The sequence below is a fragment of the Pelodiscus sinensis genome, chromosome 4 (genome assembly GCF_049634645.1).
Source record: "Pelodiscus sinensis isolate JC-2024 chromosome 4, ASM4963464v1, whole genome shotgun sequence".
Taxonomy (NCBI): domain Eukaryota; kingdom Metazoa; phylum Chordata; order Testudines; family Trionychidae; genus Pelodiscus; species Pelodiscus sinensis.
The window spans coordinates 59,324,919-59,352,580 of NC_134714.1; the positions used below are offsets into that span (position 1 = coordinate 59,324,919).

At 42.1% G+C, this 27,662-nt stretch overlaps 1 protein-coding gene across 20 annotated transcripts in view; it reads left to right on the plus strand.

Moving 5' to 3' along the window:
• RYR3 (ryanodine receptor 3) overlaps nt 1-27,662 on the plus strand; it is a 527,532-nt gene that overhangs the window by 265,758 nt on the left and 234,112 nt on the right. For all 20 annotated transcript variants that reach the window (XM_025189447.2, XM_075927046.1, XM_075927052.1 and 17 more), the window contains 9 exons: nt 247-283; nt 761-921; nt 1,618-1,783; nt 10,772-10,858; nt 13,008-13,234; nt 15,778-16,579; nt 17,081-17,281; nt 18,245-18,347; nt 19,941-20,078. In XM_025189447.2, the coding sequence (XP_025045232.1) occupies nt 247-283; nt 761-921; nt 1,618-1,783; nt 10,772-10,858; nt 13,008-13,234; nt 15,778-16,579; nt 17,081-17,281; nt 18,245-18,347; nt 19,941-20,078 (1,922 nt within the window). The remainder of the gene's footprint in view (nt 1-246; nt 284-760; nt 922-1,617; nt 1,784-10,771; nt 10,859-13,007; nt 13,235-15,777; nt 16,580-17,080; nt 17,282-18,244; nt 18,348-19,940; nt 20,079-27,662) is intronic.

The window sequence follows — 27,662 nt, forward strand, 5'->3', positions numbered from 1 at the left end:
TCTAAATATCTCTTTCTATAGTTCTTCCTCATGTCAATGGGAATGATCATGTGTGCATCACCTTTCTTCTTGGATCCTCTCTGAAAGGGTTCACTGCATTCCATTGACTCAGGGCATGGAAGTGCCATAGTCTATGTTCAACAAATAGTAACTAATCCATATGAGAAATTTATTTCAAGTACTCAACAAACCCCAGTATTAGTACTTCAAACTACCATATAATTACAATAATGCTTTTTTCTTCAGAAAACAGGGCCACGAAACTGCTCTTCACACTACAACAGTAAGTAAACACGCATTTCATTACTTATTTGTATTTGCTGCATGGTAACATGCTCATTTAAAAAGGGTTTCTTGAAAATTCTGGGGAAATACTTTACAATGATTTTATTTGTGTGTATGCACTTTGGCCTAAATTTTAAAATTTTATGCCTATGTTTATGCTTCTAAATTTATATCTAAACTCTATTTTTATTGTGGATTTTATCTTGTGTTTTTTATAGTTCTGCTACTACTTTATTAACTGTAGTATGTTTATATTGGGGCAGACCATTTTACTACATTTCAGGCCTTATTTTAGAAGCTTTACTGAAACATGTTTTTAAAACCCCTAAACAATATGCCCAGTAGTTATGCTGTTTTGTTTTTTGTTTTTAAATCTCCACGTACATGTGATGGTCTCTTTATGTATTTAATAATGTATCTTATTTTTGTCTTCATAATCTTCAATTCAATTTTACACTACTTTTTATCTTTTCAGTACTATTATTCTGTGCGAATATTTGCTGGTCAAGACCCATCCTCTGTCTGGGTCGGCTGGGTAACACCTGACTACCACTATTACAGTGAAAATTTTGATCTAAACAAAAATAGCACGGTGACTGTTACGTTAGGTGATGAAAGAGGAAGGGTTCATGAAAGGTAGGGTGCTTAACATCAATTATTAAAGAACTTTTTTTAAAAACTACTTATTTATTTATTCAAATGGAATTTAACTTTACTATTGACAAAGATGAATGAAACAAAAGTAATAGTGGACTATGTTCTAATGATCATTTAAATTCTAAGTTATTAGGTGGAACTAGTCAATAAATCATATTTGTTAATTAACAAATATTAGGTAGTGCAGTTTATCAAATAGGGGGAATTCTGTTTCAACTGACAATGTGCCCACCTCTCCTCCTTTTATTATACCTAACTAATCTCTTACAGGTGAACTCATGCTTTCCAAATCAGGCATGTCATAGCTGAGTGTTTCTCAGAAAAGTAACAAATTCATTCATACTTTTGCAATCTAATCTGAACTGTGCCCAAGCAAATATTGGTTCATTGGTGTAAGTGTGAGTAAAGACACCAGGACAAATGAGAGATGGCTTTGAAGAGTAAGGTTGTGTTCGTTTGACAAATGGTCAGTACAAACAGTGATCAGTAAAACACAGTTCTTTCACATTTCAAGATGTTCTGTCATTATTAGGACAACAAAACAGTAAAAAGCCTGACTTTTGCCTCAGAATTCCTTGTTATTTGTGAAAAATTAAATTTACGTAATATAAATCTTTACTTGTGTATTTAATCAGTCATGCCCCAGCTAATTATTAGTTTTCATTTTTCTTTCAGTGTGAAGCGCAGTAACTGCTACATGGTTTGGGGTGGAGACACATTTGCTAATTCCCAGAGATCAAGTCGCAGTAATGTTGATTTAGAGATTGGCTGCATTGTTGACTTGGGGACTGGAATGTTATCATTCACAGCCAATGGAAAAGACCTTGGCACTTGTTATCAGGTATTAGCAGATTTTCAGAAAATTAGCTTGCAAGATGACTGCTTTAATAAAAATGTCAAACTGTGCTGTGACAATAGTACGTATTTCTGACATAATTATCTTTCAAAATGTGTGTTGATAAAATAAAAAACCTGCTCATGTAATGCCACATTTCTCCTATTTCCAGTAGTACTCATTAAAAACATGAAATAGTACTGATACTAATGTTATAAAGTATTGATTGGAACTTCCATCTCTCCTATACACCAATATTTTCTTTGATAATTTTTATTTAATTAAATTTTATTTGATATGTAACATACCAAGGGAGGGAGCTGGAAAGATTTAGAGCAAAGTTAGGTTGTAGCTTCAGAAATCAAATCCAGATTCCGCATACTCTAAAGTTTGAATCTGAATATCTGATTTTTGCCTAAATATTTGAATAGAGAGCCTATCCTACTTTTGGATGTTGGTGCAGGCTTTGTATGTCTCCCAAAACTCTTGAATATTGGGAGGAGGGGAATATTGGGAGATGGTCACTTTCCTCCATCACCATGGCATTGATGTTTACCCTAATCTGGATGATTGGCTTCTAAGGGGCTTGTCTCATCAGCAGATGGGCTCATATGGGCCTCACCAGGTATACACTCACAGAGCTGGGTCACCTGCTCAATCTTAGCAAATCATCCCACCTTTATGCCTATACAAAGGGCTGAGTTCATGGGGCAGTTCTAGATGCCACCTAGGCTTGGATATGATGACCTGGCTGTTGCAGGGTCCCACCAATTTCCCTAGTACCATGGTTAGAGTGCCTCAAGACCCTGGGGCACATGGTTGCTTACATTTACATCATCCCATTTGCTAGGATCCATTGTTTGGCATTAACGTGATGGTGACACTCTCTCGCCATGTCATCCAGACACTCTGGTGGTAGCTGTAAGGGTCGGAATCTCTTTCTAAGTTCTGCAGCCCTTGCTTGCTCTCATCACTGATGCATGCTATATGGGCTAGGAAGCCCAGATGAAATGGACTGCCTTGCCTTTGGGGATGGTGCATGGTGGTCACAATGGACAACATGACCTTCATATACTGTATCAACAAGCAAGGTGGAGCCTCATTGCTGCTTCTGTCAGAGATCGCTCTGTGATGGGAACTATGCATAGCCTCTTCTATCCACCTAGAGGCCTCATACCTTTCAAGGGTCCATAATTAGCTGGTAGATATTCTCAGCTGGTGCTTCATTGCCCAGGAAGGGTTGATTCGACTGGATCTCATCCACACTATTTTCTGGAGGTGGGGGATTTCTCCAGATAGACCTCTTTGAAACCAAGAGAACAGGAAGTGCCCTCAGTTTTGCTCTTTCCAGAAACACAGTTCAGGGTTGCTAGCAGATACCTTCCTGATCCCATGGCAAGACAGTCTGCTGTCTGCGTTACTGCCATTCCCATTATTTCACAAGGTGCTCCTAAAAATGTGCAGAGACAGAGTGAATATCATCCTGATAGCTCTGGCCTGGGCTCTTCAACACTGGTACCCTACTCTGCTATAGCTGTCAGTTCAACTGCTGGTTAAACTACTTCTCCTGGACCTCATCACCCTGGACATGGTCACCTCCACCACCCGGACCTTCATACCCTCCATCAGATGGCATGGAAGCTATGTGTTAAACCTGGCAGAGCCATAGTGCTCAGATAACCACAAACCCACCACTAGACTTCTTGCCCAGCTAATGGAAAGCATTTTTCTTGTGCTGTTGCTCCCAACACAGTTTGGGGCTCATATCCATTTCCATCCTTCAGACACCTATAATACCCTTGTGTTCCTTAAACAGGAAGGCCTGGCAACTTGTTGCTGGAGATACACCTGCAGCCATTTCAACATTCCATCCAGGAGAGTCAGGTCACTCTGTTTTCACCCATCCACTGGTTGGGTGCTTCCTCAAGGACATGGACAGACTCCATCCACCAGACAAATGCCCTGTCCTGGCATGGTACCTTGACATTGTCCTCTCCCCGCTTATGGGACTTCCTTTTGAACCCTTGGCCACATGCTCCATCCTGTACCTCTCATGGACAGTGATTCTTCTGGTAGCCATCGCTTTGGCCCAGCAAGTGTCTGAACTTTGCACACTAATGAGTGAATCTTTTTGCGCTGTTTTTGAGAAGATTCAGCTTAGATCTTACTCAGACATCCTTCAGAAAGTGGTCTGTAGCTTTCATACCTGCCAGGATATATTCTTGACAGTTTTTTATCTTAAGCCCCACAAGAGCTCACGGGAACAAAAGCTGTACTCCTTTGATATCAGAAGGGCCCTCCTCTTTTACACTGACTATTCCAAACTGTAAAGGTCTAGAAAACATGACCAGTGAGGGAAGACTGAAAGAATTGGGCTTGGTTAGTTTAGAAAAGAGAAGACAGAGAGGGGACATGATAGCCGTTTTCAAATATCTAAAAGGGTGTTACATGGAGGAGGGAGAAAAATTGTTCTCTTTGGCCTCTGATAATAGGACAAGATGCAGCAAGGGAGGTTTAGGTTGGACATTAGGGAAAACTTCCTAACTGTCTGGGTGGTGAAACACTGGAATTGCCTAGGGAGACTGTGGATATCAAGACTGGATATATTTAAGAGCAGGTGAAATAGACATGTATCAGGGATGATCTTAGACTGTGTTTGGTCCTGCTGTGAGGGCAGGGGACTGAACTTGATAGTCTCTCAAGGTTCCTTCCAGTTCTAGTATTCTGTGATTCCACAAGTCATCACAACTCTTTGTGGCAGTGGCAGAGCGTGAGAGGATGCCAGTATCATCAAAATATATCTCCTCCTGAATCAGTACGTATTTGAATGTACTTTGACTTAGCCAAGGTTCCTCTGCCACCTCTCACAGCACAGTCCATGCAGGCACATGCTGTCTCAGATGTTTTCCTGGCTCATGTTCCTCTCCAGGAGATTTGCAGAGCTGCAATTTGATCTTCTGTCCATACTGTCATAACACCGTATGCTATCATGCATCAATCCAGACAGTATGGGGTGTTTGGCACAGCAGTGCTTCAGTCAGCAATTCATTTACTCTGATCCCTCCTCCTGGGTAAGGCTTGTGAATCAAAGTATGTGAACAAGCACTCAAAGAAGAAAAAATGATTATTCATTGTTCATAACTGTTGTTCTTCTGTATGTATTGCTTATATCTATTCCATATCCACTTTCCTTCCCCTCTGTCAGATTAGCTGGCAAAAAGGAACTGGTGGGCAGCCAAGTTGGCAGGTTCATGTATAGAGCACCACTCCAGGGGGCTCCAAAGCTGCCCCAATGGGCAAAACTTTCCAACAGCTGTGCACACACCTAATTGGAATAGATATGAGCAATACATCTTAAAGAACAAGAGTTATGAAAGGTGAGTAATCATTTTTTTCTCTACTCCTAGAGGAGTAGGCTCATTTGGAAGCTTGCAGTGTTGTTACTTATTGTGCTTAGCTGCTCTCTGTATAATTTAGAGGACTGCTTTTTCCAGTGTCGCCAATTTGTCAGTCATGATTCTGGCTCCCCTCCAAATCATTTAAAAAGCATTGAACTAAATTAAACGGTAAAAATGGATAACAAAATTCAATCTAAACTATTGGGCACAAATTCAGTAAGAGGCTTTCTTTAGGCACTAAAAGAATGGTTAGCACTATAAGCTGAGGAGTATGGCTTGACTGAAGCATCATCTCTAATCGTTTTTCTATTTTGTGGATATATCATTACTCCCTTTTGTTATTTGGAGTGTTAGCTTGGATTATAGGTTTTCATAAGTTGTAAAACCTGCCAGCAGCAAAATAGCTAATAGGCAAACTGAATAAATGAAGGTGGATGCTTTGTGATCAGCCAAGGGAACAGGCACTCAACCGAGGTTCTTCCTGCCTGTTGGGAATTGTAACATGATATTTTTGGTCGTCTCCAGGACAATAGTTCCACATTGTTTTTCATTATAGCAAATTCTATAAAATGTACATAAGCAATATCACTTGCTCTCCCTTTCCCACACTTACTTTCATTGTGCTGGGGCAGGGAGTTGGGTGCAAGAGTGGGTGTAGGCTCTGAGCTGGGGCCAAGGGATTCCAAGTGTGGGAGAAGATTTGGGGCTCAGCCTGGGCAGGGGATTGGAATGCAGGGGTCAGTGGTCAAACTTCACCAAATCCACTGGACATTTCATGAGTTTTACTTTTTATTAGTGCCTTTGTGGTTTATGGGTCCAAAATCCTTCATAGACTGTCACACGGAAGGATAACAATCTCAGCTGTGAGGTGTGCATTGGTTGGGCCTAGGACAGGGGATGGGTACGGAAGCGAGGGGTGAAAGCTCTGAGAGGGAAACTGGGTGGAGGAAGGGGATTCAGGCAAAAGCAGAGTGTTGGGGTGTACAAGAGGGTGTGAGGAGCAGAATCTGGGAGGGAGTTTTGGTGTAGGAAGGGGTGTGAGGTGCAGGCTCTGGTCCAGAGGCACTTACCACCAGTGGAGGAGCCAACAGCCATGCTGGGTCCCTGGGAAAAGTGGGTGAGGGCTTGATGCAGGGGCAGGGCCAGGGCCAGGGGCACCCTGCCTTCAGCGATGCCTGGAGCGTGCCATGCCACCCCACCAGCCTTCAGAGCCACCTGGAGTGCACTGTGTTGCACTCCAGTGATGATTTAAAGGACCTGGGGCTCTGGCTACCACCACTGCTGCAGAAGTGGCTGGGAGCTACAGCCCTCTTACAATTGCCAGGCCCTGGGGCAGTTGTCCCCATTTCCTCTTGCCTAGTGGCAGGCCTGATCACCAGCAGTGCAGTGAGCTGCTCAGGCAACCTGCCTGTCTGCCTTAGCCCCACGCTACTCCCAGAAGTGGTTGGCTGCTGGCATATCTCTACAGCCCCTCAGAAGAGTGGGGACGGCATGTCTCTATGCACTGGCCACCCCTGCAAGTGCCGCCCCGCACAGCTCCCAGGAATGTGATCAGCCAGTTGGCGACCACTGATAAAGGGCACATTAGTGAGATTTTGCACACCCAAATCGACCCAGATGTATCCATATGAAACAATATCGGCATTTAAAGAGATATAAGAGGATACATTAAAGATGTTTCACTTAGAAAATATCCACATAAAATTGTATGGTTTTTATATAAGAATGAGAAAATTGTATTTGTCCATAATACTAACGCTTACTGGATCTTACTTGTAACAATGTTGCTCTCTAGTGGATGTAGCCTACATAACAAAAATGTTCTATGAACACAACTTTTTTTATCAGAGAACTGGTACTGACCCCTATATGTATGACACCTAATATTTCCTTATCAACAATTCATGCCAACAATTCATGAACTTCTTACACCTACAGGCTGTGTCTAGACTGGCAAGTTTTTCCACAAAAGCAGCTGTTTTTGTGGAAAAACTTGCCAGCTGTCTACACTGGCCGCTTGAATTTCCGCAAGAACACTGACGATCTCATGTAAGATTGTCAGTGTTCTTGCGGAAATACTATGCTGCTTCCGTTCGGGCAAAAGCCCTCCTGCGCAAATGCTTTTGCGCAAGAGGGCCAGTGTAGACAACGCGGTATTGTTTTGCGCAAAAAAGCCCCAATCGCGAAAATGGCGATCGGGGCTTTCTTGCACAAAACCGCATCTAGATTGGCACGGACGCTTTTCCGCAAAAAGTGCTTTTTCGGAAAAGCGTCCATGCCAATCTAGATGCTCTTTTCCGCAAATGCTTTTAACGGAAAAACTTTTCCGTTAAAAGCATTTGCGGAAAATCATGCCAGTCTGGACGTAGCCACAGTATTTACAGCAGACCTTTGAAATTTGACAGGGGAATAAACCTTCCATTTTCTTATCCCAGGTGGTTGTTTTTTTCTTTTCAAATTTGGATGAGTTATAGGGCATTGAAATCGCATTATTAATTTCAGGCATGCATTGTTATTGCTTTATTTTGTCAGAGTGCCAAAACCTCTGAATATTCTAAGGCGGTAGTAACCAACCAGTAGATCAGGTTCTACTGATAGGTCTTGGAGCCTGTGACAGGGGATCCTGACTGGTTTGGCCAAGAGGCTATCAAGAGCCTGCACTTCAGCTGCCCCTCCAATCACTGCTGAGCATCTTCTGCCCTTTGTCCTAGAGCTTTGCTCTGGAGGCTCCTGTTTTCTGTGCAGGGCAGAGGAGGGTGAGGAGGGGTGCTGATGTCAGGGTGCCCCCTCTCCCAATTTGTATCCTTTCTCCACAGAGCAGAGAGGGGGCACAACAGGACTTGGGAGGGAGTTTGCTGGCTGCTTTAGGGAGTGGGCCAGGGCAGGGGTGAGCCTGCCTTAGCCCCACTGCACCACCAATAAGGAGCCACCAGTAGTGCCCAGCTGGAGCCCACATCCCAAACTCTTATCCCAGTCATGACCCCCTTTCTGCACCCAAGCCCTTATCCTAGACCTGAGCACTCCTGCATCCAAACGCTGTCCCAGAGGCTGCACCTAGAACCCCCTCCTACATCCCAACTGCCTTCCCCAAGAGCAGCTCAGAGCCCCTCTCACACTCCAGGTCCCTTAATCCAAGACCAGAGCCTGAACTCCAACCCTCAGCCCCAACCTGATAAAAGTGAGTGAGGACGGGCAAGAGAGGGAGAATGGAGTGAGCAGGGGCGGGGCTTTCGAGAAGGGGTGGGAAGGAGGCGGGGCCAGGGTATTTATATTTGAGGTAGACCTTGGATTGCACTTATATTCAAAAAATGATCTCATGCTTAAAAAGGTTGTAGACCACTGTTATAAGGCCTGGTTGCTGCTGCAGTAGCAGCAACAGCACACACTGCACTGGCAATCACCTGGAGCAGAGATGGCCCATTTGCTCCTTTTCCCCAGCACCCTACCAAGCAGTTCCCAAAAGTTGACACTTGGCTCCAAGTCCAATCCCTCTGTCTGAAAATGCTTCATGGGGCATGAACCACCATCATTAATTTATTACACCATTGCCAAAAAAACCCCAATGTTCCTATCATTAGGTGGCTCCACCTGGTTTACCAAGATTGTATTTCATAGGCTACGGCTACACTGCCATTTTTTTCGGAAGAAGATATGCAAATCGTGCTTTCATTTGCATATCTTCTTCTGATTCTTTTTATGGAAGAAGTTTTTCTAACATTTGTCTCCATGCGGACGGGGCCAAATGTTAGAAAAACTTCCTCTTTCGCAAGACCCCTTATTCCTTGTAAATCAAGGTTTACAGGATCTTGTGAAAGAGGGTTTTTTTTCCGACATTTGGCCCCATCTACGCAGGGCCAAATATTGGAAAAACCTCTTCCACAAAAAGAATCGGAAGGAAATATGCAAATACGAGTCTGAATATCTTCTGAAAAAAACGGCAGTGTAGCTGTAGCCATAATGTTAAGAAGATTTTCTACCTGTCGCAGCTATTTTCAGCACCATGTCAATAATTGCTTCTAGTATTGTTAGTTTCTGAAAATGGTTGGCAGAGCCAAAAAGCCTTGTGCATGAAAGCCTCTGTTGCACTAGATCTCAAGCATTTTTAGCAAGCTATTTTAAAAATGACTATTACAGCAACAACAACAAAAACCTTGGGTAGATAACAATGTATGTGTTAACTAAAATTATCCTGAACTCTTAAAGTTCTAAATAAATTAAATGTTGTGTGCTGCTTTCTTTGAAAACTACTGCAGTGTGATCTCTGACATTATTTTCAGTTTTAGATTAATGTAACAGCTGCTGAATAAAGTCATTGAATGTATTGTTCTCATAAGAACAATTATCTCTTTTGAGTTTTACAGAATTCCTTGTTTTTTAGATGCTGGGATAGTTCATTTAGGAGTTTTCTTAATGTTGCAAAGTTCTCCCAGGATAATGTGATAACATTGATTATTACTATTCCTGATATGGCAACTTTCAGAATGATGCTTCTATTACATGGAAGCCATTAAAACTCAGAGCCTTTGTACTAAACTTAAAACAGAATATAATAAAAAGAATTTTCTCTTTTTTTTTCAAGTCTTCTGTTTCCCAGACAACACTTCTGAACATACTGAGTGGTTTTCTGATTTTTGTTTAATGTGCTTGAGGAAAAACTGGTGTACTAACATGAGAACATGACACTTCTACAGTGGTGTAATACATTTTCTGTGAAAGTACTTGGACAATAAAAGTTAAAAATCTGCAAATGAATCATGTCTCAATAACTCAAGCAGAAGAGGTTTCCATAGAATAACTGACTCATTACATATGACTTTATAGTACTGATCCTGAAAGCATTTACCTACAGGCTTACCTTTAAATTCATGAATGGTCTCTTTGACTTAGATGTGGCCACTTGCATAGGTCACATCTAAACTACATTCCTCTTCCAAAATAGGAATGTAAATGAGCCCAATCGAAAATGCAAATGAAGTGCAGATTTACAAATCTTGCACTTCGTTTGCATAATCGCATGAGAGCGCTTTTTCGAAAAAGGGTTTTTCTAAAAAGAAACCACAGTCTAGATGGGATCTTTTTGGAAAAAAAACTGGTTCTTTTGAAAGAACCAGTACCCCTGAAAAAATGCGTACGGGTTCTTTGAAAAAGGTGGGTTTTTTTGTTGGGTTTTTTTTTTGTTATGGTTTTTTTTTTTTCAAAAGAACCCCATCTAGACTGTGGTTTCTTTTTCAAAAAAACCTTTTTTCGAAAAAGCATTCTCACTCAATTATGCAAATGAAGCACGAGATTTGTAAATCCACGTTTTATTTGCATTTTCGATTGGGTTCATTTACATTCCTCTTTCAGAAGAGGAATGTAGTTTAGACATAGCCATACTTAACATTAAGTATGTGCATAAGTGATTGAAGGATTAGGGTACATTGTACAGACCAATATAAGGCACACTGTAGTTTGTCTTCTGATGTGCAATCTAATGCCCCATGAACAATTATTTAATAAACATGTAGAAGTTGCAGGACAATGTATATGACATTGAATATATTGGCAAAAATTGACACTTGATGCATTTTTAATTGTGATAAATCTATTTTTTCAGGTTGAACCAACCACAAAACTATTTCCAGCAGTTTTTATACAACCTACAAGCACAAATTTGGTTCTTTTCCAACTTGGTAAATTAAAGGTATTTGTAATTGTTTTCTATCAATAAATGTTGCTATTTTAAACCTGCTAATTCTCACAGAAAAACCAACTAGTGAGATCCTTGTGTTGTTAAAATATAATTACTTTTACAAAATGTGTAAATTTGCTGTTTATACAAGGACAGATTGTAATAATGAAATTATAATAATCTGAAAACAGGCTGGTGAGCCTAATTTCAGTATTGAACAATTTGGTAGACATTATAGTAAAGAAGAGAGTTCTCAGGCACATAGATAAATATGGTTGGTTGGGGAAGACCCAATGTGGCTTTTATAAAGAGAACTCATGCCTCATCAGTCTCTTAAAATTCTTTGAGGATGTGGATAAGGGTGATCCAGTGCATACAGGAGTACTTGGATTTTAGAAAGCCTTTAAAAAGGTCCCTCACCAAAGGTTCATAAGGAAAGTAAATAGCCCTGGGATAATGCAGGAAGATTCTCTCATGTTAGGGTTGCCAACTGTCTAATGTCACAAACTCAAAGAACCTTGCCTTCCCTTTCCCTCCTCTCCCAAGGCCAATATATATCCAGCTTGTGGATTGCTATAGAACACTGGTCCCCAACCTTTTTAGGTTGTCGGGCGCCAGGGGGCGTGGCCGTTCGCCCGCCGGGCGCCAGGGGGCGGGGACACTTGCGCGCCCGGAGGCGGCCCCCCCCCAGCCGCACGCCCGGGGGCGGGGCCTGCCCATAGCCACGCGCGCCCAGGGCCGGCGCTCCCCCCCGCAAGCGCCACGTGCCTGGGGCCGGCGCTCCCCCCCGCAAGCGCCGCACGCACGGGGCCGGTGCTCCCCCCGTAAGCGCCGCGCGCCCGGGGCTGGCGCTCCCCCCCCGCAAGCGCCGCGCGCCCGGGGCCATGGCGCCCGCGGGCACCGTGTTGGGGACCACGGCTATAGAACAATGTGATGGCCACAAATATTACTGGGTTCAAAAAAGAACTAGGTAACTTCATGGAAGATAGATCCATCAGTAGCTCTTAATCAAGATGAGTCGGGATGCAGCCCTAACCTTCTAACTTCCAGAAGTCATGAGGGGAAGATGCATGCATCACTTTCTAATAGCCCCATTCTGTACACTCTTCCTTATGTTCTGGACAACACTACTGTTACAGACAGGATATTGAGCAAAACGAAACATTTTTCAGAGGTGAAAGTAAGGCTCTGCAGCCTAGCATGCTGCTCCAGTAAGAAACGACTGTGCTCTGGTAAGAGCCAGCTTAGGCACTTTGCCCATTGAAAGGTGCCGGCGGAGGCATGTTGTAGGTGACAGGTTAGTGAGAGGGGCTGGTGGCAGAAGCTGCCTCATCTGACTGCTGCTGTCTGTCCCCAGCTGCCATGTCCTTGGGCAGGCCCTGTGGCTCGGCTTTGGCAGCCGAGCAACTGCCACAGCCGCCAAGCCATGGCAGCCTAGTTTAGTTTTGTGCTGTGGCAGCCCATCCCAGCTCCTATCGTGGCGGCCCACATTGAGTTTCATACAGCCACAGCAGCCCAGACAACAAGGCCCCAGTTGGGGCCCAGCTCCCATCTGGCCACAGAAGCCTGTCCCAGCCATAGCAGCCCAGCCCCCATCTGGCCACAGGAAGAACTGATGGTGCCCCTCCGCACCCCACTGTGGTGGGGGGTAGGAAGGGAAGCCATGATTTGGCTGTCATGATCCTGGCCCGGTCCCTCATCCAGCCACTGCTGCCCAGATGCAGTGGCCTGGCATTGGCCAGGTAAGGTACCCAGTCCCAGGGCCCTCCCACACACTCTACTTCCCATCCCTAGCCCCTGCACTGCTTCCTGCACCCCCTCACCCCCAACCTCAATCCCCTGCCCTAAGCCCCTCAAACTCCCAAACCCTGACTCCTACATCTGCGATGTCCCCAGCCCTCTGCCCTAACTTGTGAACCCTCTGCAACTAACCTTCTGCCCTGGGCCCCCTACACTCCACCCCACACTTAAATTTCTTATGGGTATTCTTATATCGCAACCCACCCCCTATAAGGCAGCCATTATTCTTATGCAGAAGTCATATATTTGAGTGTGTGTTTCAGTGTAGTTTAAGCCATTACATAGTAATATTTGTGTCATAAAACTTTGGTAAACAATTCAGACTGTTTTCTTTTTTAATGTTCTAATGTATTTATTGCAGAACACCATGCCTTTATCAGCAGCAATCTTTAAAAGTGAAGAGAAAAATCCCATTCCTCAGTGCCCCCCACGTCTAGATGTGCAAACAATTACACCTGTGCTATGGAGCAGAATGCCTAATAACTTCCTGAAGGTGGAGACAGAACGTATCAGTGAACGTCATGGTTGGGTAGTGCAGTGTCTGGAGCCACTGCAAATGATGGCACTTCATATTCCAGAGGAGAATAGGTATATTTGGAGAGAACCACAACAATTTTCTTGTGAAGGAAATATGTAGGAGCAGCTGATTTAGATCCCCCTTTCTGAGGGTTATCTTCTATGCCTTGAAGTACAATCAGTTGTTGTCTGAATTAATTTGACAGTCATTAAAAAAATTCTCATACTTATTATAACTCACATCCAGTAATATGGGATTCAAATAGATTTTGCAAGTCAAATCATTTTGATTCCATTTGACCACTTCATGGTAGGTAGGATAAAAATCTGTTACAGACGTTCAGAGAATAACTGATTTTGCTTCATTAAAAGATAAGATAGGCCTTTTAAAATACTTTGGAGTAAATCTTCTCTCAGTTCAAAATACAAGCATCTATCACATGCAGATGCTGTAATTGTGCTTCTTTATGTAGTTTTAAAAGTATTTAATATAATCCTCTAATTCCCTGTAATCTTCCTTTGTTTCGTAGTTATTATGCTACAAATTAAACTACATATTTTTTATTTAAATAATATTTTAAAAGTTAAACTGAAAAGATGTGGAAGAAACTGGGCAAAATTGTAATTTTTTAACCATATTTATTTGGAGATTGATTTAATAATTCTGATTGTGATAGGTAAATTTTAGTGAAAGTTATCTTATGAAAAAGAGCTAAACATAATGTACTTTATCAAAAAAATACTACTTCAGGTACTCTTCAGGAAGGCTCCAAAGACACTGCATTTTATGATCGTACTGAAGTGGGTTAAAATACTCTGGTGCTCCTTATGCTAGATAACTTTCCTGCTGTATCCCTTTTATTTCAGTGCCGTAAAATCGCGAGTATAATGCGCACCTATGTATAACGCGCACCTACCTTTTCAACGTCAGAACCTGGAAAAAAGTGAACTCCTATATATAATGCGCACCCGCATTATACTCGCAATTTTATGGTGTGTATATATAGGAAGAAATGGGCAACTCCCACCTGCAGGCTCACCCAGGAAATGCGCACGCAGCACTGGGGAGCCGGTGGCGGAGTTTGAAACCTGTTCCCTGCCCCCCACCAAGCTGCCCGCACACTGTGCTGAGTTCGCGCCTGCCGTGGGGCCCCTTGCCTCTCCCTCTCTCCCCCCAGCTGTCTGCACCGAGACCAGGCAGGCAGTGAGCCAGGGCACTCCTCACCTTGTCCGGGAGCCTGGCTGAGCTTGCGCCTGCCGCGGGGGCCCCCTGCCCGGATGAGCTTGCGCCACGCTGAGCTCGTGCCTGCTGCAGGAATCCCCTGCCCAGCTGAGTTCGCGCCTGCTACGGGGGCCCACTGCCCACGTGCCATGCCGAGACCGGGCAGGCAGCGAGCCAGGGTGCTGCAATCTGGCGGCGCCGCCGGCTCCTCGCCTTGTCTGGGAGCCTGGCGAGGTGCTGCACTGCAGCTGGAAAGTTTCTGTACAGAGGGGAGGGTGAGTTTAAAAACTTTAACAGAAAATCTCCTATGTATAATGCGCATCCCGGCTTTGACCCTAAAAAAACGGGAAAAAAAGTACGCATTATACTCGAGATTTTACGGTATATGTCTTCTCTTTACTAGGGACTTCTGATTGTTATCACAGCCATTACATTGTCACCTGCTTCTTTGGTTATGTGGACATAGGGTACGTCTACACTGCAAGGCTGTGTCTACACTGGGCCACTTATTCTGGAAAAGAAGCCGCTTTTCCAGAATAAGCTGCAAGCTGTCTACACTGGCCGCTTGCTTTTCCGGAAAAGCAACGACGATCTACTGTACAAAATCAGCCGCTATTCCGGAAAAACTATTCTGCTCCCGCTCGGGCATAAGTCCTTATTCCGGAACATTGTTCCGGAAAAGGGCCAGTGTAGACAACCCAGTAGTCTTTTCCAGAAAAAAGCCCCGATCACGAAAATGATGCTCGGGGCTCTTTTCCGGAAAAACACGTCTACATTGGCCACAGACGCTTTTCCGGAAAAAGGGCTTTTCCGGAAAAGCAGCCTGCCAATGTAGATGCTTCTTTTCTGGAAAAACGGAATAGTATTCCGTTTTAAGCAGTTCCGGAAAAAGGTGCCAGTGTAGAAACAGCCAAACAGTATTTTGAAATAACTAACACTGTTTTAAAGTAACTTAGTGCGTGTCTACACAGCAGGCAGTTATTTTGAAATAGTGTCAAAATACTGCGAAGTTGGAGGACTTCTTACTCCAACTCTTGTAACCCTCATTGTACGAGGAGTAAGGGAAGTAGGAGAAAGAGTGCTCTGTTTCAAAATAATTGTAGTATGTACACTCCCTATTTCGAAATAAGCTATTTTGACTTCAGCTATGCAATTGACGTAGATCAATTTGCATTATTTACTTCAAGTCAGACTCTGCAGGATAGACTCACTTATAGTGATTATTAGGTACTAAAGTGAATATGTGTGGTCTAAAGCAAAACTGATCAGAATCTTATCCTTTAACTCGCTGTGCCATTATCCCTATATTCCCCCAATTTGTTTATGGATGTATTTAATACAATAAAGATAATTTATTATGTTCACTAACATGTTTCTTTGTATTGTATAACAGGTGTGTTGATATCTTGGAGCTATGTGAACAAGAAGATTTGATGCAATTCCACTACCACACTTTAAAACTCTATAGCTCAGTTTGTGCACTGGGTAATAATAGAGTTGCTTATGCACTTTGTAGCCATGTGGATCTGTCTCAGTTATTTTACACAATAGATAATCAGTATTTACCTGGACTCTTACGTTCTGGATTCTATGATCTACTCATCAGTATTCATTTGGAACATGCCAAGGAAGCCAAGCTCATGATGAACAATGAATTTATCATTCCAATTACAGATGAAACTAGGAAAATTAAATTATATCCTGATGAATCAAAGATACATGGTTTACCAGGAGTTGGGCTTAGCACTTGTTTGAAACCAGGTTTTTATTTCTCTACTCCTTGTTTCATTGCAGCCAGTGAAGAACATCAAAAGCCCAGTCCAGAGATACCACTTGAGATACTCAAAATCAAGGCTATAAGCATGCTCACAGAGGCAGTACATGGTAGTGGTGTTCATATCCGAGATCCTGTAGGAGGGAAAGTTGAATTCCAGTTTGTTCCTGTTCTTAAACTAATAGGAACTTTGCTTATAATGGGGGTTTTTGATGATGATGATGTGAAACAGATTTTACTCCTCATCGATCCTAATGTGTTTGGAGAGCACAAGGAAGAAACAGAAGAGAAAACAGAGAAGGAGGAAGTTACACAGATTGAAGAAAAAGCTGTGGAAGCTGGAGAAGAGGCATTAAAGGAAACTAAACCTCCAATAAAAGGCTTACTGCAGACAAGATTACCTGAATCTGTTAAACTCCAGGTGACCATTTTAAAGTAAATGTACATAGTATGACATTGATGTGACAAGGATGGAGTATATTGTCTGTTATGTGCACTCACTCGTCTGGGATTCAGGATTCCCAGATTCTAGTCCTGGCTCCATTATTGACTTCTGTGTGACCTTGAGTAAACCACTTAATCTATATGGTGTGTGATTCTTTCTATGCAAAATGGGTTTAATGCTCATAAACAAGTACTTCACAGGCACATTCTAGGGTAAAAGAAACATATAGAAAGCATTGTGATAGTATGCCAAGTAATGTTACAGATTACAATAATAAAATACATGTATATATTTAACAACTTTATTTAAAAATTAGAGTTAGTGAAAAAATAAATAATTTTATTATTCTCATTTTTGTTGTCTGCAAAATAGAAGAAGCTTTTGAATTAGTGTGCGGTATCAACTGTTTTTCATTTATTTTAGAGTTTATGGTTTAGATTCTCTGTTAATATATTTAACTCTATTTTTTCATGATAGATGTGTGAACTACTCAATTATTTCTGTGACTGTGAGCTGCGACACAGAGTGGAAGCTATTGTATCATTTGCAGACAATTATGTGTCTAAGCTGCAATATAACCAGAAATACAGGTACAATGAACTCATGCAAGCCTTAAATATGTCTGCCGCTTTGACTGCCAAGAAGACGAAGGAATTTCGCTCTCCTCCTCAAGAACAGGTAAAATAAAGGACAGGCAGGGTATTTTTTAAGTGTGATAAGTGAGGAAAAGAAGAGGTAGAACTGTGTAATACCTACAATAGAATTTTGACTGTGGAAAAGATGAAACATCTTTCCCACAACATTAGACTGCCACAAAATGTTATATGCCAATATTTTCAAACCTGAGATCCCAAATTTTCCTAAATCCATGTTTAAAGTCTGCCTATCTTTTAAAGGTGCTGAAGTTAATTGGAACCACAGTCAGTCAACATCTTTGACAATTGGGTCACTTTTCTAGAAGTGACTAAATGTGGATCTAAGAACTTTATTTTCAAATCTGTGTGAAAGTTCTATCCTGACAAACTCTGAAAGGAGCTCTGTGAAACTATCAGTTTTTGCTTTTCAAGTATAGTTGGCCTGTATGTAGATGGATTTGTAACTATAAAGTCATTTCCATGTCTAGCGTCTCAATTTTGAGGGGGAAAAAATCCAGAGAGAGAAAGAAAAATGTCCTGATTAGTTAGAAATCTGTGAAATGCCAGAGTCAATTAATTTATCTGTTATTTGCTTCATAATTTCATATATATTGTTTTCGAGATGAATGCAAAAGGTAGCAGGCATCAGATTTGTCATGATGCTGGTTTTTTTTATAGTTTTTATAGTTTGGTTTTTCTGTTTTACTTAGATGAGGTTTGGGAATTGATTGTTTACTTTTTCAAGGCCATTGGTTAATGTCACCTCTAAGGTTTTTTTTACCGTTGGGAATGGATGTATCTCTTTATATGATTCATAATTAAAATCTTTAAGCCATGTTGCTTAAATATTGCCATAAGCACATATTTACTTATGCCAAAAGCATGTGTTACACTAGTTCTCTTGAGAACCAAGTGTATATAGTAACAGTAAAGTATGTCTATGTTACCGTCCTCTGTGTAAACCCCCATATAGTCCTAAATGTTTGGGTTTATTTTTGTCCTTAAGATTAATATGTTGCTAAATTTTCAACTGAGAGAGGATTGTCCCTGTCCAGAGGAGATTCGAGAAGAGTTATATGAGTTTCACGATGATCTTCTAATTCACTGTGGTGAGAGGCAGATTATTTTTTTCACTGACAGAACATTATACGTTTTAGTTCTCTTTTTTTTCATGGCAAGCAAGATACTGATGACATAAATTACTTTATTTTAGTTGTACTATGTATCTGATGACCATGTCTGGAGTTCCAAGTCCCAAAAGTATCTAAAGTGTGTGCTGTGGTTTGCTCCCATTGTAATGTTTCAGTTGAATTGAACATTTTTATTATTTTTATCACATATTAGTAAAATGTTCAGTCCTGCCTAGAGTTAGTGCTAGAAAAAGGAAGAAATTATTATGATTAAATTTAAATATAAAAAAAATAGACAGGCAAGAAGTTCTGGAAACCCTAAAATTAATTAGACTTACAGCTGTAAATGGAGACTGACCCATTAGACCTAATTATAATTACATCTTTTTTGATTGTTGTGCTTCATAAGTTAGGAAATACCAGAATTAAAGTTGCCTACGCATCTTTAATTTGCCCCCCTTATGTTTGTGTTCTATTCTTTAGTTCCATGAGCACATAGTATTGTTTCCACAAGACTCTTGCTTTAGAATGGACCTGTTCTTGGGATCAATCAGGGCCTTGTAGTGAAGGTTCTGCTTTATTTGTTTGACACATGCTTCATTTGTGGCATAAGTTGCATTTTGGATTTTGGGAAGCAGATGACCTAAACCCACACTTATCTAAAGTCCCTCACACTTAACACAGAGGGAGATAGCAGTGGATCTGGGACAACAAATGAAAAACAAATGAAAAAATGACAACAAAGGGATGGGAGTGAAAGTCATATGGCAAAAATCAAGGAATCTGAAGGAGACACTGATCAGAGAACTCCAGCAGTTCCCACTGCTCTTCAGTGGTGTGTGAGGAGGCAATAGACACTGCCCAGTGAAACTCTGTTTGGAGACATGATCAAATGAGAGATTGAAAGGAGGCACCACAGTTGCAGAGCATCCAATCTCTAGCTTCTTCCTCTTGGTGTGATGGCTGCATTGGCTAGCACTAGGAGAAAGTTGATTAAGTCTTATATGGCCACAGATAGGTTGTGGGAAGAAAGGGAGGTACAGGGAGATGTGCAGCCAAAACTAAGGGGACCAAATTAAAGTTGCATAGTGAGAGGTATTGCAAGCGCGGAAAGAGGCAACAGATAGCTGGTGGCAACAGACACAAGCATGAGGAAGTGTGAAGCACAAGTGCATGCAGAAGACTCAGGGAAGGACCGGTTGGTTGTCATTCAGCTGAATTAGCTTGCATGTCAGGAACGCTCATAGGGCAATGGCATGAAATCAAATTCTGGAGGGGTAGGGATGAGGGGTGAGTGTTTATAAGGAGTATTGTGTATCTGGCTATTTGTGTAATTGAAGTAAATTTGCTGTTTTGAGGAGTACTACTATAGCGAACATCTTCAAAATCTGCTAATTGCCATAATCTTTCTATATGAAATTTTCTGGTTAAAAGTTAACTTCAGTATTCCTAATCAACACATTTGTTAACCTTATGTAGTGCATGTTGTGGAGTTGAACAATTCAGCATGTGTTAACCCATTTTATCTTGAAGGCACATGGTTTGGTTCTAATTAGTTTTACTATGTGTCAGGTATTCCATTAGAAGAAGAAGAGGAGATGGAGGAAGACAGTTCCTGGACTGGAAAACTTCGTTCACTGATATACAAAATCAAAGGTCCACCAAAAGCAGAAAAAAAAGAGCCTACAGAAGAAGAAGAAAAGTCTCCCAGTAAGTTTCTTAAAGTTGTACCTCTAGTACTGCATATGTCTCTCATTCTTTTACAGGAGTTTCAGTGCTGTAACATTTTTTAAAAGATATTTTTATACAGATTGAGGAAAAGAGTTGTATGTTTAAGTAGTTTTCAGTTAGTTAAAAACATAATTTGGGTTACAGATGATGATTAAATGAATTTTTATTGGTAAAGGATCTGAAACTGTGAAATAACTCAGATCCAGATTTGAACTTTGTAGATATATACCAGAGTAATGGGTCAAAGCAAAACAAGAACTCAGACTGTGGGAAATCCCACATCTAGATTACAACTTTTTACCTTTGACCCATGTCGTCTTTTGATTTTTCTGATATGTTTGCATTTTCTACTTTAACTGGCATTTAACATTTCCATAGTTTCTATTTCAAAAGCTGTATGTTTGCCACTGCCATGATTCACATGACCAAAAAAACCCCAACTCCCCTACCTTCTCCCTACTTCATCTGTCTTTTACTAAGCAAAACTTTTACACATTTTCAGTTTCATTCTGCTGTGTTTCAACCCAGAACTCTCAGGCCAGGTGGAAAAGCACGTAAGGTAGCTTTGAATACCTTTGTTGCTAATCTTATTCTAAATTGTTTCAATGTCCACATCATTATTTAGACAGCACACAGAACAGTGTAATTCCAGGCTACCCTATGGACTATGATGCTACTTGGATTTTTCACGTAAGTGTGCATTTCACATAATTGTGCATTGCAGTTCTGTCCCTGGCAGCCATCCAATCCCCAGTTCTATCCCTATTACACCCTGTATGTCAGAGCTTGTGAATGGGCCCTTGGAAGAAGCCTTATGTCACTTTTCCACTGTGCGTGGACCAGGATACTCCTCCCATAATATGAATCAGGTTTTAAAGGGCCCCTTTATGCCATTCCAGCCCTTTAAATAAACCAATGAGTAGTTCTGTTGCATATATAAAATATCATGAGCTTTTGTGGGCTATTACTTTTAAATTATTAAATCATAACTATATACACTTTTTAATGGAGAATAAATTCTCTTATAATTCAGATACAGTCCCCTGGCTTTTCGTTTGCTTTCCAATTTTACTAAGATTGTGGCTTTTTTAGTTTTGACAGTCACTTTCTCATTTTTTTGTCATAAAAGTAACCAACACCAATTAAACTTAACAGTCTTTCCATTGTTATTCTACCTACAATTATCAGTGTGAAGATTTTTTAGTATAAAAGTAAAAACAGCTCTTTTGATCTAAAAAATTAGGGGATAATGAAAGAAGCATGAATAAATGAATATTGGGAGAGTTTCACTATTAGAATGGACTTATCAGGGATGGAATATCTTAAAAAACATTTTTGCATTCAGGGCCCATTTCTGTGACAATTATTGATGAGTAGTCCCGATAAAGTAAGTGGATTGTTCATATAAGTGCTACACATGATTGTGTATTTTTCTGTTTTTTGAAAATTTTCAACTTTTTTGTCCGAAACTCCAAATATTCATCAGATACAATTATACAGGTATATAATATATATTTTCCTCCTCTTGAAACATAGGTAACAATTTTGTGTAAGCCCTTTATGTAGTATTTGGAACTACTGAAATAGAAACACTATTATCTAGATATTTTATGGCAGTTTTGCACTTCAGTACAAATTTTGTGGGTATATCTTTGGCCTGAGGTGAAAGAATGTTCCAGTATTTAATATAATCATCCTATACCATACTAGCATAAATCTTTAGCATGTGCCTTTAAAATCTGAGGACAGAATAAAATACTATCTTGTTACGATCAATCTGTCTGAAAATTGTATGCTTTAGTTTGTCAATTTTGTTGCCCTTTCCATTGATCTTCCATCTTACTCAAAATATATATGGTGGGAGAGAATTGACATAATTTACCAGAAAAATTATTTAACTCATTTCATATATAGCTACAAAGGACAATGAATGTAATGTGTTCCCATAACTTTGCAGTGTTGAGTTAAGCTATGAAATATTCTTATAAAAGATGTATGCAAGTAATAACACAAGAATTTGAAAGATGTACAGAGAATCTGCATTTAAAAGAACAAGGGAAGAGGCAATGTAATCTACTGAAAAAGCAGTAGTCCCAGAGGTGTGAGGAATATCGTATACCTTACAAAAAATAATTGGTGCACAGCAGAATACCCCAATGGAACAAGGGACTAGGAATTAACATCGGGTATAAAATAGAGAATGTTGGAGGAATACCATTTCTACCATTTTGTTACTCTTTTAAATTAGTTAGGAACTGAGAGAGCAATAGTGACTACTGAAAAGTACAACAATTTGTAAGACTGTACAGGATATCAAAATAATTTTACTACAGGCAGTCCCCAGATTACGTACAAGATAGGGACTGTAGGTTTGTTCTTAAGTTGAATTTGTATGTAAGTTGGAACTGGTACATATTGTAGGGGAAACTCTAGCCAAACATTTCTCCAGAGCTCAGTTTTATTCTCCCACACCTCACTTCCATCAGTCCTTTATTCTCAAGCTGAGGTGTCTGCTGAGAAAAGCCGCTCCACGTCTCCCTGGTCTGCTAGGGGGGGGGGCCGCTAGCTTCGCGTCTCCCTGGTCTGCTGGGGGGAAGCAGCTAGTGCGGGGTTGCCTCACCCCGTTTGTAAGTAGGGATCCGATGTAAGTCGGATCCATGTAACCCGGGGACTGCCTGTACTTGCTGTGTTTGAACTTCTCACGAACATTTTCATAGTGATTGTGCCTAGAGGTCAATTGGGTTAGGATTCTGTTTTGCTAGAGGTCAGACATAACAGGTGGATAAAACTAAGAAATGGGTTGGAGGTGTGTGAAAAGGGAGTTTCAGTATCAAAATAGTAAAATGTGTCCAATTCTTAGCCTGTCAGGAGCAGTAATCATAACTTCGGTCTTGTTTAGTCATTATCATTTGATAGTTTGTATGCTTTATGGAGGAGGTCAATTTTGAGGAAGAACTTAAAGGAGCACAAGATGGTGGCTTTGAGGATTTTTATTGATTTTTTTCCCACTCATAAGAGGCAACAAGGGAGAAAGAACAAAAGTGCTTATCAGAGAAATGGAGAATCAGGCAATCAAGCTGGCAGTTTTGGTGAAATGAAGATGGGAACCAATCTTGTGTTAAAATAAGAAGTGAGGTAGGGCACAGCTAAATTAAGAATAGTTTTGAAAGTCAGAACATGACGTTTGTTGTGGAAAAAGAGGGAGAATCAATGAAGGAACATAAAGGAGGTGATATAGTTGTAGCAATGAACCAGTAAGATTATTTTACCTACACAATTTTCAATGGACTTAATTGAATGAAATGATGCAAGTACAGAGGCATACAGGAAGAGATTTTAGGGATGATTAGGAGTTGGCAAAAATGTTGGCAGTGTGGGTAGAAAGGAAAAGTTGACAGCGTTGTACTGAAAGAGTGGCAAAAGTTAAATATGACCTGTATGTGTGCCTCAAAAGAGAGGGCCAAGTAAAATACAGTTTTTAAAAAGTGGTGTCATCGATAGAGATGAGTTCTTGGGGTTTTGTTCTCTTTGCTAGAAAAGGAAAGAGTAGAAGTGAGAGACTAGAGGAGACATCTGGGCCTCCGTTTATAGGTGAACATCCTTGAGGAGACAGGCTAAGATTTGGGAACTGTTTCCTACTGTGTCATGGTGACAAAAAGTGCACTTTTTAGCATGTGTCACTTTTACTTAAAAACATACTTGGAAATGTTAGATTAAACATTTTCCTCCAAAGCTTCCATCCAACAGGAAATAGACCTACTTTATTTCTTTTGGGAGCTACAGATTTGACTTATTGAATAATTTTGGACTTGATTAGCAAGATCTATGAAGTTTTACAGCTTTAGTTTGGCATATTAAAGACTTAGTAAACTTTTAAGATTTTGTAACTTTGATTTTAAATAAGAATTGATGGGCACTGAATTGTATAATAAAAATATATGAATGAATGACCCTTAGACACTGATAAATAATTGAAAACCCGGGCAGCAGTCTCACATTAAGAGATCAGGGAAATGTTTAAAAAAACATTGGAGAGAGGAAAATTTAGGATATATTTTTGCAATATATGAAGAAGAAATAACCTATTGATAGGACATTATAGAGAGTTAAAAATTCTCTGTCTTGTTCATTAGTTTTGTACAGTTTTAAATATATTTTCAGATTATTCTTAAATTTGTGAAAATTGGGGCTATTCTGTGACTCTGGAAACATGTTACTGTTTATATCAAATTCCTGTAACATTGAAGATGTAAACTAAATGTCTGTGTTTTTGTGTAAAAGAGGTTTTGCATAGTGGCAGCTCCTTCTCATTCCATAAGCAAACAGCAAGATAGGACCTTTCCAAATAAATTAATAAACTAGCATGTTATCCTGCATAAGATCTCAAAGGATATATTGGCCTGGATTTTAAGGATGCTTCAGACCCAGCTGGTTAATGTATTTCAAAGTCAGCAACAAGTAAAAACGTATTTTCTCTCTCTCTCTCTCTCTCTTTCCCTGCAGCATGATAGAGTGATGTCATCACGTCACTCTGCGTCCCACCTGCCTCCTTCCACCCTCACCTCTCCCCAGTTCTCGGGGAGAGAGCCAGGATTGGTGTGACCTCAGCCGTGCCCAACGGCTGGGGGAGAGAGCTGGGACTGGCGTGCTGCAGCTTCGGCCCACTGCCCCTCAGCAGCCAAGGGGAGAGCTGGGCCTGGTCCCCATCTCTGATGGCTGGGGGAAAAGAGCTGGAGCTGGCCTGGCCTTGGCCCAGGGACAGGGAGGGAGCAGGCTTGGGATACCACACCTCGGCCCGGGCCTCCCCAGCAGCTGGAGGGGAGGGAGGAGCCAGGGTTGCCTACCCCCAGAGAGCGGGGAGTTGGCGAGCATAGAGAGCAGGGGGCTCATCCCCTTAGTGTTCCTCTCAAAAAAGTGATGTCCCTCCCACTACCAGGGCTGCTATTTGAAGTGACAGTTCCTATTCTTCCAGATGAAAAACTCTGTGATTGCAACTTAGGGAATCTACAAAGAAGACACGAGTAAGAGCCATTTGACACTTAAGATATACCTACACTGCAGTCAAAGGTGTGATTATAGCTGATGTAGGCATATATACACTATCTTTGATAAAAAGTATGCAGCTAAAAATATGTGGAGCAAAATCCCCAGATTTTGTCTTAATTGCTGGACCATCATTCATGCAGCAGGAAAAGCTTTCTGAAATTGCAAAATACTAAAAATGTGAGTGATTCTGATTACTTTAAAGTAGCAGTGCAGACCTTTATACTGAGGATAATAGCAATATCTTAGGAGACTCACTTCCTTCTCTTCTAGAGGAAAGGTTCAATTTTTTTATTTACAGTCTAGAGTTGAAATTAAAATTCTAAGACATGGAAATCTGGTATGAGTTAATTAAGGATAGTTAATCTCAAGGGTTACATAATTAAGAAAGCATTTAATAGTGGCAAATTTTAAGTTGAAGTTCTTGTGCTGGGTTTTCACACAACTTGTGATGGACAGCGGGTGACCGCGTGGTTTGGGGAGGCAAGCCCCTGGTCAAACCCCTTTCACTGAGGCCCTGCCCCTTCTTTGTCCATCAGTGTGCCGCTACTAGACTCTGCCCAGCCCCCTCCCACCCCCAGTGTAGCCACTAGTCCTTGCCCTCTGCCCCAGGGTAGTGCCCGGAACCTGGGACAGCACAGCTTCAGCCTCCCCCTTCTCTGACTTTCTGGACAGCTAGTGGGTGGCATGGCCACAGCCTGCCCCGGAGTCTGCAGTTCCGGCAGGCAGCAAGGCCCCAGCCACCCCTGGCTATGGAGCTCTGGACAGCTGGCAGGCCACACAGCCCCAGCCTGCCCTGGTCCCAGAGCTTCAGAGAGCCAGCAGGTTGTGTAGTCCCAGCTTGCTCCAGAGGGCCATATGGCCACAGCCTGCCCTGGCCCCAGATCTCCAGAGAATAGAACCAGGAGTTGCAGCCCTACACTCCCCAGTCTGTGCATGCTCCCAGGATCCTTAACTAGGAAGTCCCTCCCTCCCAGCAGCTGAGCCAGAGAGGTCCCGGCACTGGGAGGACAGGAAGGTGCAATTCTCAGCCTTCCTGCCTCAGCCTCTGGCACTACAACAGCAGGCTCGGGGAGGTGGTCTCGGGAAATCCGGAGGAGCATGGGCAGGGTCCAGTTTGGGAAGCCAGTGGCCCTCCCTGCCTATTATATCTGCCACCCTTGGAGGTAATCTTGTAAGCAGTGGAGACAGAGTTTGCAGTCACTGGCCCAGGCCTCCTAGGTTTCCAGGGAAGAATGAGCATGAGTACATCACTCAGACTTTCTATTGCCTGAACTTAGTATTTGATTTGAAGATATTTAGACGTAGTAATTGTGTGTTCACAAACTGGGCCAAATTCTTCCCTTGTATACTTTAGTGAAATCCTCTGAGTTAACCCCAAAGATGAATTGGTCCAGTGGTGCTAATGCTATTAACACAACATTGTTTCTGTACAAGTTATGCAGCTTCAGTTTCATGTAACTTTGCTCAGCAATGTTATACATTCAACAGCTTTAATCTGGCAATCCTGGGAAACAGGGTATGTTGGGAGTAAATCATTTTTAAGACCATAGGAAGACACTGAGGAAAAAAGAGTGTGCATGAAGGGAATGGGGGTGTGACATGTTGGCACTCTGCTCCCAGGGACACATGTGGCTCCATGCCTCCCTCTCTACTCACCCAGGGTATGTCTACACTAGAAAGTTAGTTCGAACTAACGGACGTTAGTTCGAACTAACTTTCCTATGCGCTACACTAGCGCTCCGCTAGTTCGAATTTGAATCGAACTAGCGGAGCGCTTAGTTCGAACTAGGTAAACCTCATTTTACGAGGACTAACGCCTAGTTCGAACTAGCTAGTTCGAACTAAGGGCTGTGTAGCCCTTTAGTTCGAACTAGTGGGAGGCTAGCCCTCCCCAGGTTTCCCTGGTGGCCACTCTGGCCAACACCAGGGAAACTCTATGCCCCCCTCCCGGCCCCGGACCCCTTAAAGGGGCACGGGCTGGCTACGGTGCCCGTGCCAGGTGCAAGCCTGCCAGCACCCAGCTAGCAGACCCTGCACCTGGCACGGCACAGAGCCACCCACCCGATGCCCCCCAGCCCACCCCCTCTTGCCGGGACCAGGCTGGCGGCTCCCGGGAGCTTGCCCTGGACCGCAAGAGGCGGGCACCTTCCTGGGCTAGTGCGGACATCGTGGACCTCGTCCACGATCTCCGCACTAGGCACAGGAAAGTGGCCGTCTAGGGCAGGAGAGCTGCCAGCCTGGCCACCCAGGACCAGGTGTGCATGAAAATCAAGGGGGTCCACTGAGACCCCCGACACTGAGCCCTGAGCTTACAATGGCCGTACTGGGTCAGACCAAAGGTCCATCTAGCCCAGTAGCCTGTCTGCCAACAGCGGCCAACCCTAGGGACCCTGGAGGGGATGGACCGAAGACAATGACCAAGCCATTTGTCTCGTGCCATCCCTCTCCAGCCTTCCACAAACTTTGGGCAGGGACACCACTCCTACCCTCTGGCTAATAGGACTCCATGGACCCAAC